General features: G+C 51.6%; 1 protein-coding gene across 1 annotated transcript in view; it reads left to right on the forward strand.

The window, feature by feature from the left end:
• The first annotated feature begins 2,086 nt into the window (after positions 1–2,086).
• Positions 2,087–12,468, forward strand: part of AQR (aquarius intron-binding spliceosomal factor) — a 51,128-nt gene continuing 40,746 nt past the window's right edge. Inside the window, 7 exon segments of the mRNA XM_075584686.1 lie at positions 2,087–2,263; positions 6,842–6,898; positions 7,316–7,356; positions 7,730–7,765; positions 8,991–9,111; positions 9,448–9,591; positions 11,417–11,485. Of these exon segments, the coding sequence (XP_075440801.1) occupies positions 2,192–2,263; positions 6,842–6,898; positions 7,316–7,356; positions 7,730–7,765; positions 8,991–9,111; positions 9,448–9,591; positions 11,417–11,485 (540 nt within the window). The 5' untranslated portion in view covers positions 2,087–2,191.

A 12,468-nucleotide genomic window follows, 5' to 3' on the forward strand; every position in this document is an offset into this window, starting at 1 on the left:
TCTAAAAGAACGTGCCAATATCCATAAATCGTTTCCCCTCATTTCCCTCCTGTTTTGTACTTCAGTAAATATTACCAGGTCCAAACTGGAGTAAACAAAGGATCTTATGTCCTGCATGGAGGCTGGGATTAGGGGTGCCCTGGGTGTATACATTTTTACATGATGGTTATGTATGTTACCAATTTTGTATGTGCAGCACCCACAAAATAGTTTATGCATTTATGGATCTTAATACATGTAAGGCTGTGTTTATAGTGGGCGCGAACAACATACAGCACCTCTATCAGGCCGGCCATAGTGCGCATAACCATTCGAGCTAGGAAGCGCGACCGCGCAGCAGAATTGTTGAAGAGACAAATGATTTTGTTTTTTCAAACGACGGACGCGTCACCTGAGTGGTTCAGCTAATGAGGGCGAACCAGCCTGGTGACGTCACGGCCACGCCTCCCCATCAGAGTTCACGCATCGCTCGGGCGACAGGCGCACACGACTCATTGCGCTCGGTCTGCACTATAATCGCTGCCTAACACACACACAAAATAACACAGTTTTTATGTGGGAATTCACTTGGTATATATCCTGCTAACTCCAGTATTTGCGTGCGTATTGGCTGGGGCAACACATGGTCAGACCTATGTTGTGTTTTCAATGTCCCACCACCATTGCATGTTCCTCTTCTTCGCTCCGCTGGCTGTCTGGTGATAAAGAAATTACAGTATTACTTATTTTTTTACTTATTTTATCTTCTTTTTCTCTGGCTAACGCTCCTCTTTTTTGTTTGTTATTTCCATAAAACCTTTAATCTTCAGATTTTAGAAATACAAAATAACAAGATGTATTTTACATCCAATTATTCGATTTTCTGTTATATTTACAAGTGACCTTTGTAGTATTTCTATTTAAAACCATCACTCCATCTTAATCACGGTTTATTCATATTGTTCTTACTTTAACCTGAGGGTCTTGTGAAGCACAGACGAGACGTCCTGTACTAGCATTGGCTTGGTTTAGCTTGAGTCTGCCAAGAATACACAAGTGTTTGAATTCTTGTTTCCTGAGCAGCTACTTTCTGGTATCCCTGATTTCTGTCTTAATGTGGCATCTTTTCTGTTGTGTATAACCCCATTATTTTTTTTCAGTTTAACATGCTGACATTGGCTGCATGTTCATATATACAGATGTCTGCTCTGTTTGAGAAGGCTTCTCTGTCATAACTTTGCTGGTATTTCTAATTTCTAATCCCATTCTGTTGATGTTTTTCTTACGCAGTGTTCATGAAGCATGTGAACCATGACTTGAAATAAACATTTTATTTTTGTCCCAATAGACTTATCTGTTTCATGTTGTTAACCTTTTCATTACCGTTGGCCAGTAATGTACCCAATGTACATTTTAACAGATACGCTTTATATGGAGAGGTGATTAAAAGACCCAGGTAAGTGAAATCTGTGGGATCTTCAGGTGAGTGAGACTCATTCTGTATAAGTGCCGCAATGGAATGAACAGGCTGCAGGCCTTCCTGTGAGATCACCTGCCAATGAGTGAGACACAGAGTGTGTATGTGCAGCCCGTCTTCCAGTGAGTGAAACCACCTCAAATGACCAAGACCCTTATACAGAGTATATTTGACTCCAAATATCTCTGGGAGCTGTGATATACAAATACATACAAGCAAGCAGGTAGAACCTCTCCAGCCCACAGCAATACTCTGTAGAGCTCTGTCTGCAATGTTCTGCAGAGCTGTGTGTCTGCAATGTTCTGCAGGGCTCTATCTCTGCAATACTCAGCAGAACTCTGTCTGCAATGCTCTGCACCGCTGTCTGTCTGCAATGTTCTGCAGGGCTCTATCTCTGCAATACTCAGCAGAACTCTGTCTGCAATGCTCTGCACCGCTGTCTGTCTGCAATGTTCTGCAGGGCTCTATCTCTGCAATACTCATCAGAACTCTGTCTGCAATGCTCTGCAGAGCTGTCTGTCTGCAATGCTCTGCAGGGCACGTACAGCTCTGCAGTTCTCTCTCTGAGACACCTGATGGCGCTGTAGCCTGAGCATTGCGTTCCTTCTCCTGTACAGGTTGTCGCTTTGTCTTGATGTCACTTCCCCTCCCTCCTGGGAGCACTTCCGGTTCGGGTGTCGCCGGTGCGTTGCTCTGTCCCACGCTTGTCCTGGTTTCCCTTCCCCGTCTGTTACCATGGAGACCCGGACCCCCCGGAACGTGCTGACCCCCACAGTGACTCAGATGAACGCGGAGTTTGTCACCCAGGTGAGGAGCCCCCGGGGGTGGGGGCAAGAGACTGCGTGTCGCTGCTCTGCCCCGCTCTGGCTGTCTCTCTCTGCCTGTCGCGCTCTGCATTCTGTCTCTCTGCCTGTCTCTCGCTCTACCTGTCACTCTCTCTCTCTCTCTCTCTGCCTGTCTCTCGCTCTCTCTCTCTGCCTGTCTCTCTCTCTCTCTCTCTCTCTCTCTGCCTGTCTCTCTCTCTCTGCCTGCCGCGCTCTGAGTTCTCTCTCTCTGCCTGTCTCTCGCTCTACCTGTCACTCTCTCTCTCTCTCTCCCCCTGTCTCTCGCTCTCTCTCTCTGCCTGTCTCTCTCTCTCTCTCTCTGCCTGTCTCTCTCTCTCTGCCTGCCGCTCTCTGCGTTCTCTCTCTCTGCCTGCCGCGCTCTGCGTTCTCTCTCTCTGCCTGCCGCGCTCTGCGTTCTCTCTCTCTGCCTGCCGCGCTCTGCGTTCTCTCTCTCTGCCTGCCGCGCTCTGCGTTCTCTCTCTCTGCCTGCCGCGCTCTGCGTTCTCTCTGCCTGCCGCGCTCTGCGTTCTCTCTCTGCCTGCCGCGCTCTGCTTTCTCTCTCTGCCTGCCGCGCTCTGCGTTCTCTCTCTCTGCCTGTCGCGCTCTGCGTTCTCTCTCTCTGCCTCTCTCTCTCTCTCTCTCTCTCTCTGCCTGTCTCTCTCTCTCTCTCTCTCTGCCTGCCGCGCTCTGCGTTCTCTCTCTCTGCCTGTCGCGCTCTGCGTTCTCTCTCTCTGCCTGCCGCGCTCTGCGTTCTCTCTCTCTGCCTGCCGCGCTCTGCGTTCTCTCTCTCTGCCTGCCGCGCTCTGCGTTCTCTCTCTGCCTGTCGCGCTCTGCGTTCTCTCTCTGCCTGCCGCGCTCTGCGTTCTCTCTCTCTGCCTGCCGCGCTCTGCGTTCTCTCTCTCTGCCTGTCGCGCTCTGCGTTCTCTCTCTCTGCCTGCCGCGCTCTGCGTTCTCTCTCTCTGCCTGCCGCGCTCTGCGTTCTCTCTCTCTGCCTGCCGCGCTCTGCGTTCTCTCTCTCTGCCTGCCGCGCTCTGCGTTCTCTCTCTGCCTGCCGCGCTCTGCGTTCTCTCTCTCTGCCTGCCGCGCTCTGCGTTCTCTCTCTACCTGCCGCGCTCTGCGTTCTCTCTCTCTGCCTGCCGCGCTCTGCGTTCTCTCTCTCTGCCTGTCGCGCTCTGCGTTCTCTTTCTCTGCCTGTCGCGCTCTGCGTTCTCTCTGCCTGTCGCGCTCTGCGTTCTCTCTCTTTGCCTGCCGCGCTCTGCGTTCTCTCTCTCTGCCTGTCTCTCTCTCTCTCTCTGCCTGCCGCGCTCTGCGTTCTCTCTCTCTGCCTGCCGCGCTCTGCGTTCTCTCTCTCTGCCTGTCTCTCTCTCTGCCTGCCGCGCTCTGCGTTCTCTCTCTCTGCCTGCCGCGCTCTGCGTTCTCTCTCTTTGCCTGCCGCGCTCTGCTTTCTCTCTCTGCCTGCCGCGCTCTGCGTTCTCTCTCTCTGCCTGCCGCGCTCTGCGTTCTCTCTCTCTGCCTGCCGCGCTCTGCGTTCTCTCTCTCTGCCTGCCGCGCTCTGCGTTCTCTCTCTCTGCCTGCCGCGCTCTGCGTTCTCTCTCTCTCTGCCTGGCGCGCTCTGCGTTCTCTCTCTCTCTGCCTGCCGCGCTCTGCGTTCTCTCTCGTTGCCTGCCGCGCTCTGCGTTCTCTCTCTCTGCCTGCCGCGCTCTGCGTTCTCTCTCTCTGCCTGCCGCGCTCTGCGTTCTCTCTCTCTGCCTGCCGCGCTCTGCGTTCTCTCTCTCTGCCTGCCGCGCTCTGCGTTCTCTCTCTCTGCCTGCCGCGCTCTGCGTTCTCTCTCTCTGCCTGCCGCGCTCTGCGTTCTGTCTCTCTCTCTGCCTGTCGCGCTCTGCGTTGTCTCTCTGCCTGCCGCGCTCTGCGTTCTCTCTCGCTCTGCCTGCCGCGCTCTGCGTTCTCTCTCTCGTTGCCTGCCGCGCTCTGCGTTCTCTCTCTCTGCCTGCCGCGCTCTGCGTTCTCTCTCTCTCTGCCTGCCGCGCTCTGCGTTCTCTCTCTCTCTGCCTGCCGCGCTCTGCGTTCTCTCTCTCTCTGCCTGTCGCGCTCTGCGTTCTCTCTCTCTCTGCCTGCCGCGCTCTGCGTTCTCTCTCTCTCTGCCTGCCGCGCTCTGCGTTCTCTCTCTCTGCCTGTCGCGCTCTGCGTTCTCTCTTTCTCTGCCTGTCGCGCTCTGCGTTCTCTCTCTCTGCCTGCCGCGCTCTGCGTTCTCTCTCTGCCTGCCGCGCTCTGCGTTCTGTCTCTCTCTCTGCATGTCGCGCTCTGCGTTCTCTCTCGCTCTGCATGTCGCGCTCTGCGTTCTCTCTCGCTCTGCCTGTCGCGCTCTGCGTTCTCTCTTTCTCTGCCTGTCGCGCTCTGCGTTCTGTCTCTCTCTTCCTGTCGCGCTCTGCGTTCTCTCTCTCTCTCTGCCTGCCGCGCTCTGCGTTCTCTCTCTCTGCCTGCCGCGCTCTGCGTTCTCTCTCTCTGCCTGTCGCGCTCTGCGTTCTGTCTCTCTCTCTGCCTGTCGCGCTCTGCGTTGTCTCTCTGCCTGTCGCACTCTGCGTAGTCTCTCTGCCTGCCGCGCTCTGCGTTCTCTCTGCCTGTCGCGCTCTGCGTTCTCTCTCTCTGCCTGCCGCGCTCTGCGTTCTCTCTCTCTGCCTGCCGCGCTCTGCGTTCTCTCTCTCTCTGCCTGTCGCGCTCTGCGTTCTCTCTCTCTCTGCCTGCCGCGCTCCGCGTTCTCTCTCTCTCTGCCTGCCGCGCTCTGCGTTCTGTCTCTCTGCCTGCCGCGCTCTGCGTTCTCTCTCTCTCTGCATGTCGCGCTCTGCGTTCTCTCTCGCTCTGCATGTCGCGCTCTGCGTTCTCTCTCGCTCTGCCTGTCGCGCTCTGCGTTCTCTCTTTCTCTGCCTGTCGCGCTCTGCGTTCTGTCTCTCTCTTCCTGTCGCGCTCTGCGTTCTCTCTCTCTCTCTGCCTGTCGCGCTCTGCGTTCTCTCTCTCTCTCTGCCTGTCGCGCTCTGCGTTCTCTCTCTCTCTGCCTGTCGCGCTCTGCGTTCTCTCTCTCTGCCTGTCGCGCTCTGCGTTCTCTCTCTCTGCCTGCCGCGCTCTGCGTTCTCTCTCTCTGCCTGCCGCGCTCTGCGTTCTCTCTCTCTGCCTGCCGCGCTCTGCGTTCTCTCTCTCTGCCTGCCGCGCTCTGCGTTCTCTCTCTCTGCCTGCCGCGCTCTGCGTTCTCTCTCTCTGCCTGCCGCGCTCTGCGTTCTCTCTCTCTGCCTGCCGCGCTCTGCGTTCTCTCTCTCTGCCTGCCGCGCTCTGCGTTCTCTCTCTCTGCCTGCCGCGCTCTGCGTTCTCTCTCTCTGCCTGCCGCGCTCTGCGTTTTCTCTCTGCCCGCCGCGCTCTGCGTTCTCTCTCTCTCTGCCTGCCGCGCTCTGCGTTTTCTCTCTGCCTGCCGTGCTCTGCGTTCTCTCTCTCTCTGCCCGCCGCTCTCTGCGTTCTCTCTCTCTGCCTGCCGCGCTCTGCGTTCTCTCTCTCTGCCTGCCGCGCTCTGCGTTCTCTCTCTCTGCCTGCCGCGCTCTGCGTTCTCTCTCTCTGCCTGTCTCTCTCTCTCTCTCTCTGCCTGTCTCTCTCTCTCTCTCTGCCTGCCGCTCTCTGCGTTCTCTCTCTCTGCCTGTCTCTCTCTCTCTCTCTCTCTGCCTGTCTCTCTCTCTCTCTCTCTCTGCCTGCCGCGCTCTGCGTTCTCTCTCTCTGCCTGCCGCGCTCTGCGTTCTCTCTCTCTGCCTGCCGCGCTCTGCGTTCTCTCTCTCTGCCTGCCGCGCTCTGCGTTCTCTCTCTCTGCCTGCCGCGCTCTGCGTTCTCTCTCTCTGCCTGCCGCGCTCTGCGTTCTCTCTCTCTGCCTGCCGCGCTCTGCGTTCTCTCTCTCTGCCTGCCGCGCTCTGCGTTCTCTCTCTCTGCCTGCCGCGCTCTGCGTTCTCTCTCTCTCTGCCTCCCGCGCTCTGCGTTCTCTCTCTCTGCCTGCCGCGCTCTGCGTTCTCTCTCTCTGCCTGCCGCGCTCTGCGTTCTCTCTCTGCCTGCCGCGCTCTGCGTTCTCTCTCTCTGCCTGCCGCGCTCTGCGTTCTCTCTCTCTGCCTGCCGCGCTCTGCGTTCTCTCTCTCTGCCTGCCTTACTGGGCACTGGCGTCACTTGTCATATTGTAACCAGCCTCCATGTATTTGATTTTTGCTATTAAACATAGCTGCTGTTATCTCCTTTTATAAGACTAGTGTGTGTATATGTCTATATGTATGTGTATGTATATTTGTGTGTGTGTGTGTGTGTGTGTGTGTGTGTGTGTGTGTGTGTGTATATATATATATATATATATATATATATATATATATATATATATATATGCTATAAAGAATATCACTTGTGAGCACATTTACATGTCTCAGACAGGTCTGCACCCTGCCTTTCACCATTATGAACGGAGACCAATAATCTGCTCCTCATCTCCACCGTGTAAGGAAAACAAGGACTATTTAATGTAACAATGTTTCTTCTCATTTCCCTTCAGTTGGCAAATAAATACTGGGCCCCCAATGCCAAGAAGAAGCTGCCCTTTGATTGTAAGGTACTGTGACAATTCTTATAAATAATATATTGCTCCGCAGGGCCCCAATGTGCTGTAAAATGTACGTAGGCGTTATAGGTTATATTTGGACAATTGGAGTTATATGGGGCAAAAGGAGGACTTGTATGGAGCGCTTATATGAAGCAGTAGGAATTGTACAGTAGGGAGCGCCTATATGGAGCAATAGCAGTTATAGGGAGAGGTTATATGGAACAATACAAATTGGTGGGAGCGGTTACATGGAGAAATATGAAAGATTAATGGAAGCAGTTATATGGGGCAATATGAAAGATTAATGGAAGCAGTTATATGGGGCAATATGAAAGATTAATGGAAGCAGTCATCCTCTGTAACAGTTATCAAAATTTCCATATGTGCAAGAATTCTCCAATATTTTTTGTGTGACATCTTTCACAGGTAATTGAAGATATTTATGGGAAGGAGATTTCAAAGTCAAGGTAAGGTTACTTTTTGTAGTAAAAACGATGTAAGAATCCAGTGGATATACGTGGGAAGGGTTGAAAGATCCAGACTTTTCTCTGGCCTTCCCTTATTACATATTCGGGACAGTAAGCATTGGACTTAATAAATTGCCTATAAACTTCCTGAGTCCCATTTAGTCAGGAATTGTATTCCCTATTTCACATTGTTCTGTAGCACTGACCGGGTCCATCATGTAATTCCACTTACTCTGCTCAAATATCACTTCTTTTTCATACTTTGTGTCACTCCACCTGTGCTTTATTTATGTAAAACAAGACTTAATAATAACTTACTGCTATAATAGCTTTGCTTTTGGAGACCTTTCCTGTAATTCCTCTTTCCCTGCAGGTTTGCCATCAGGAAGATAATGCTGCTTGAATTCAGGTGCGTTTGGTGGGGTTACTGCCAGCATGTTTCTTCATATATTTCTTTCCCCTAAAGTCCAGTGTGTAGTAGGAAAGTGACACACACACACATACACACACACACGAAGCGCGTAGGGCCTGACGTCACTACGTTTCTCACGTAGTGCTCCCACGTTACTCGGAGGGGCACTTGTATACCGAAGGACTTGGTGTTTATGGTGTTACCAGCTGAGGCGGGTCACATGTATATGTGTATATATATATGTGTATATGTATATGTGTATATATATATGTGTGTATATATATATATATATATATATATATATATATGTGTATATATATATATATATATATATATATATATATATATATATATATATATATATATATATATATATATATATATATATGCAAATATAACTGTATGCTCATCTGCATGTCTTAGGCAGGTCTGCAACCCCACTTTTCCCCATTATCACCCAGCATACAGCACTTCCACTGCAGCAAGGGATTCTGGGAAATGACATGCAAATGAGCACACAGTGTCACTTTTTGCCTCAATAACCATTTTTAACATGGTTCCCTATAGGCTTAAGCTTGCTGCATGGTCACAGCTTTGAGCAAAGCCAGGGTTAAGATGCATACCCAGAAAACCACCCACAGACAGCTGTTTCGACCTTGATGGGTCTCATCAGTGTGGGGTTGATTTTAACTGGGTATGCAAGAGAGGCTATGGGATAGGCTATACCATAATACGGAGTTAAGTTATGGTGAGTAAAAAAAGTGACAAAAACCCTCCACAGGAAAGCAAATATGCAAATATAACTGTATGCTCATCTGCATGTCTTAGGCAGGTCTGCAACCCCGCCTTTCCCCATTATCATACAGCACTTCCACTGCAGCAAGGGATTCTGGGAAAGGACATATATATATATATATATATATATATATATATATATATATATATATATATATATATACATACATACATACATACATACATACATACATACATACATACATATACGCACAATGCACCATGATGGATAAACAGGGCCGTACCTAACCCCCTTTGCTATCAGGAGTGAGCACATTGCAAAGTTCTCATCATGTTTGGAAGGATTCTGCTTTCCTGTGATAAATCTCATTACCCCTCATTCTTATTGCACTTGGACAGCATGTGTTGGGGTTTATAGGCAACAGTTTGTAGACAGACTTCATTCCGCGTCTCATTTTTGTCACAGCCAGTACTTGGAGAGCTACCTGTGGCTGAATTACACCCCTGAGGTATCCAGTAAGGCCTACCTGATGTCTGTGTGCTGCATGGTGAACGAGAAGTTCCGTGAGAACGTCCCTGCCTGGGAGGTAAGAACTTTCTATGAGGATCCGGTCATCTCACATAGGGGACCTCAGGCTGAGCTTTTCCATAGGTCTTCGTGTCACTGCATCATACGGTGATGGAGACAGACCTCATGGGCAATAGCTTCTCTGTGTCACACACTCGCCTTGCATTGACTGGGATAGACTTACTGGTCCCTCGATCCCGTGTATCACTAATCAGTGGAACAGAGAGGAGTTCTAGGCCACCTCTTTGTGTCCCCATGTATTCCTGGAGATAAACTGGTCAGGTGGTTGGTCCTTGTGTGTGCTTCAGCCTGGGGTGTCCGGTTTTACAGTAACCTCCTCATTTCCTGCTCACAGACCTTCAAGAAGAAGCCGGAGCATTTCCCTTTCTTCTTCAAGCGTATCATGGAAGCGTCTGTGGCTGCGGAGGAGGGGAGTGACCTCACCCTGCACGAGCGCACCGTACTGCTCCTCTTCCTAGACCATTGCTTCAACAGCCTGGTAACCTCTGCACTGACCCACGCATTAACCCACTTCCCATTACATTGCAGGCCAATCTGGCAGTAAACAGGTTAAATAATACGGTCATGTTAACAGCAAACATTGCACTGGGTATGAAAACAGTTGGATTCCTGTACTGTCAAAACTGTGCATGGTCTTTAATTTGTGTGAAATGCATAGAAACATGGGGGAACATTCAAGTGGCGATATTAATTATCGCACTCGTTCTGGCGCTAAATCCCATTCAAGTCAGTGTGATAACCCGTGCCGACACGCTGCGTCAGGGCGATGGCGCGCACCGCCACTAGATGTATGTGCCCTATAGAATTTGATTGGTGGGAAAAAAATCCACGTAGCCTATCTGCTGTGAAACCTAAGACCTTATTTGATCCTTGGGGCTTTCTTTCATATTTAATAGCCAAAGAAGAAGAAAACCGCGCACTGCCAGGGAGCCAGGTGGTAAAAATGTAGTATTCTTTATTCAAAAAATAAACATCGCCCAAAGGAGTTGTGCAACCTCCTACGCGTTTCGGACATTGTTACAGGACGTTACGTCCAAAACGCGTAGGAGGTTGCACAACTCTTTGGCTATTGGATTGCTACATTTGTGGCTGGACACGCTATTATAGACTCGTGGAGGCGCAGGAGCGGGTAAGATTTATTCAATTGTTATTTGAAGAGTGTTCTTTAACTCCGGTATTGTTTTAGTTTTTCTCCAATGAGATAAACCAGGTTGATTCATCATCATCATCACCTTGATTGTTTTCTTCAGGAGACATTATGTTTTCATCTCACTGGTTTATCACTCAAATACCCACTCCATAATAGTCTTACTCCGGAGTCTAAATTATAAGGACTATTGAAATAAGACTGTGTATATATATATATATATATATATATATATATATATATATATATATATATATTCCAAAATCATTGGAGCACCCAAATTCTCATATGTATACGAAGTTTCTTTCATATTTAGCTTTGTCTACCTCGAGCGTGTTGGAAATCCCTCACTGTATTAGCTCCTACCACCTCTGCTGGGAGGCTATTCCATGCATTCACCACCCTTTCTGTGCAGAAGTCCTTCCTCGCCTCTCCCCCGAGCCTCCCACACTCCAGCTTCAGAGCCGTGACCTCTTATTTCTCTGTCTGAAATATGCTACTTTCCTGCATTTTGTTGAAATCCTTGATAAATGTAAAAGTTTCAACCCTAACCCCCTCGCTTCTCCGCTGTTACTTGTTGAGCACATTTTAGTTTTCCTGATACGTTTTAAGATGTAGACTAGGCACCATTTTAGTAACACTTCTTGGCAAAATCTCCAATGAATGTCCTTCTAGAGAAATGCTCTCCAGTGCTGAGCACACTGAGGTACTGAGAGAAGTACAGCGATTTGTTCCTGAGTGGTGACTGTAGGTTTAATGACCTGGCACATTGTCACCCTTGGAGTTACAGGCTCCCTTGCCAGTCACTCCTTTTCACATGTCTTTTATATCTACACTTCCCTCACTCCGTTCCTTTTCCTTCTATTGCCGCGTCAAGTAACGCTGGCGCTCGCACTGCGACTCAAATACGCCAGCACTTCCATTGCCCAATAGTACTTGTTGTTCTCATGTGGCCACCCCAACCTCTCCTATGGAGAATGACGGCATTGTCATTTCTTTCTTTTGTATTTGTATTTGCCGATTTAGTTTAACAATACAGACCAATTTTTCAGATTTCATGTCATCTTTTATCTGTGTCTGTAAACTGGTTGCTGTGATTTCGGGAGAGGCCTGCGACTTATTGCCTGTTCCTGGGCGACTGCCCGTCTCGTTGCAGGAAGTGGATTTGATCCGTGGTCAGGTCCAGCAGCTCATCTCGCTGCCCATGTGGACATGCCTGCAGCCAGTAAGTCCGAGACACTTGGACCATTGTTTATGGATCGTTACCAATCAGTAACGGCCAAGTCTAGCAAATGTCCAGTAATTGATCCAGATATAGCGGTTTGTCTTGTTACCCTGATATATAAAATACAGAAGAGCCCTGACACTGACGCATCTCAGAGACTTCACCCGCCGTGCCTTGCATGAAATACTGCGGGGGCTCGTCTTATATCCACAGTCCCCGCGTCTCTGTGCCCGCGTCCCAGGGGTCCCCGCGTCTCTGCGCCCGCGTCCCAGGGGTCCCCGCGTCTCTGCGCCCGTGTCCCAGGGGTCCCCGCATCTCTGCGCCCGTGTCCCAGGGGTCCCCGCGTCTCTGCGCCCGTGTCCCAGGGGTCCCCGCATCTCTGCGCCCGTGTCCCAGGGGTCCCCGCATCTCTGCGCCCGTGTCCCAGGGGTCCCCGTGTCCCAGGGGTCCCCGCGTCTCTGCGCCCGCGTCCCAGGGGTCCCCGCATCTCTGCGCCCGTGTCCCAGGGGTCCCCGCATCTCTGCGCCCGCGTCCCAGGGGTCCCCGCGTCTCTGCGCCCGCGTCCCAGGGGTCCCCGCATCTCTGCGCCCGCGTCCCAGGGGTCCCCGCGTCCCAGGGGTCCCCACATCTCTGCGCCTGCGTCCCAGGGGTCTCTGCGCCTGTGTCCCAGGGGTCCCCGCGTCTCTGCGCCCGCGTCCCAGGGGTCCCCGCGTCTCTGCGCCCGCGTCCCAGGGGTCCCCACATCTCTGCGCCCGCGTCCCAGGGGTCCCCGCGTCCCAGGGGTCCCCGCGTCTCACCGTCCGTGTCCCAGGGGTCCCCGCGTCCCAGGGGTCCCCACATCTCTGCCCCCGTGTCCCAGGGGTCCCCGCGTCTCTGCGCCCGTGTCCCAGGGGTCCCCGTGTCCCAGGGGTCCCCGCGTCTCTGCGCCCGTGTCCCAGGGGTCCCCGTGTCCCAGGGGTCCCCGCGTCTCTGCGCCCGTGTCC

The sequence above is a fragment of the Ascaphus truei genome, unplaced genomic scaffold (assembly GCF_040206685.1).
Source record: "Ascaphus truei isolate aAscTru1 unplaced genomic scaffold, aAscTru1.hap1 HAP1_SCAFFOLD_709, whole genome shotgun sequence".
Classification (NCBI taxonomy): Eukaryota; Metazoa; Chordata; class Amphibia; order Anura; family Ascaphidae; genus Ascaphus; species Ascaphus truei.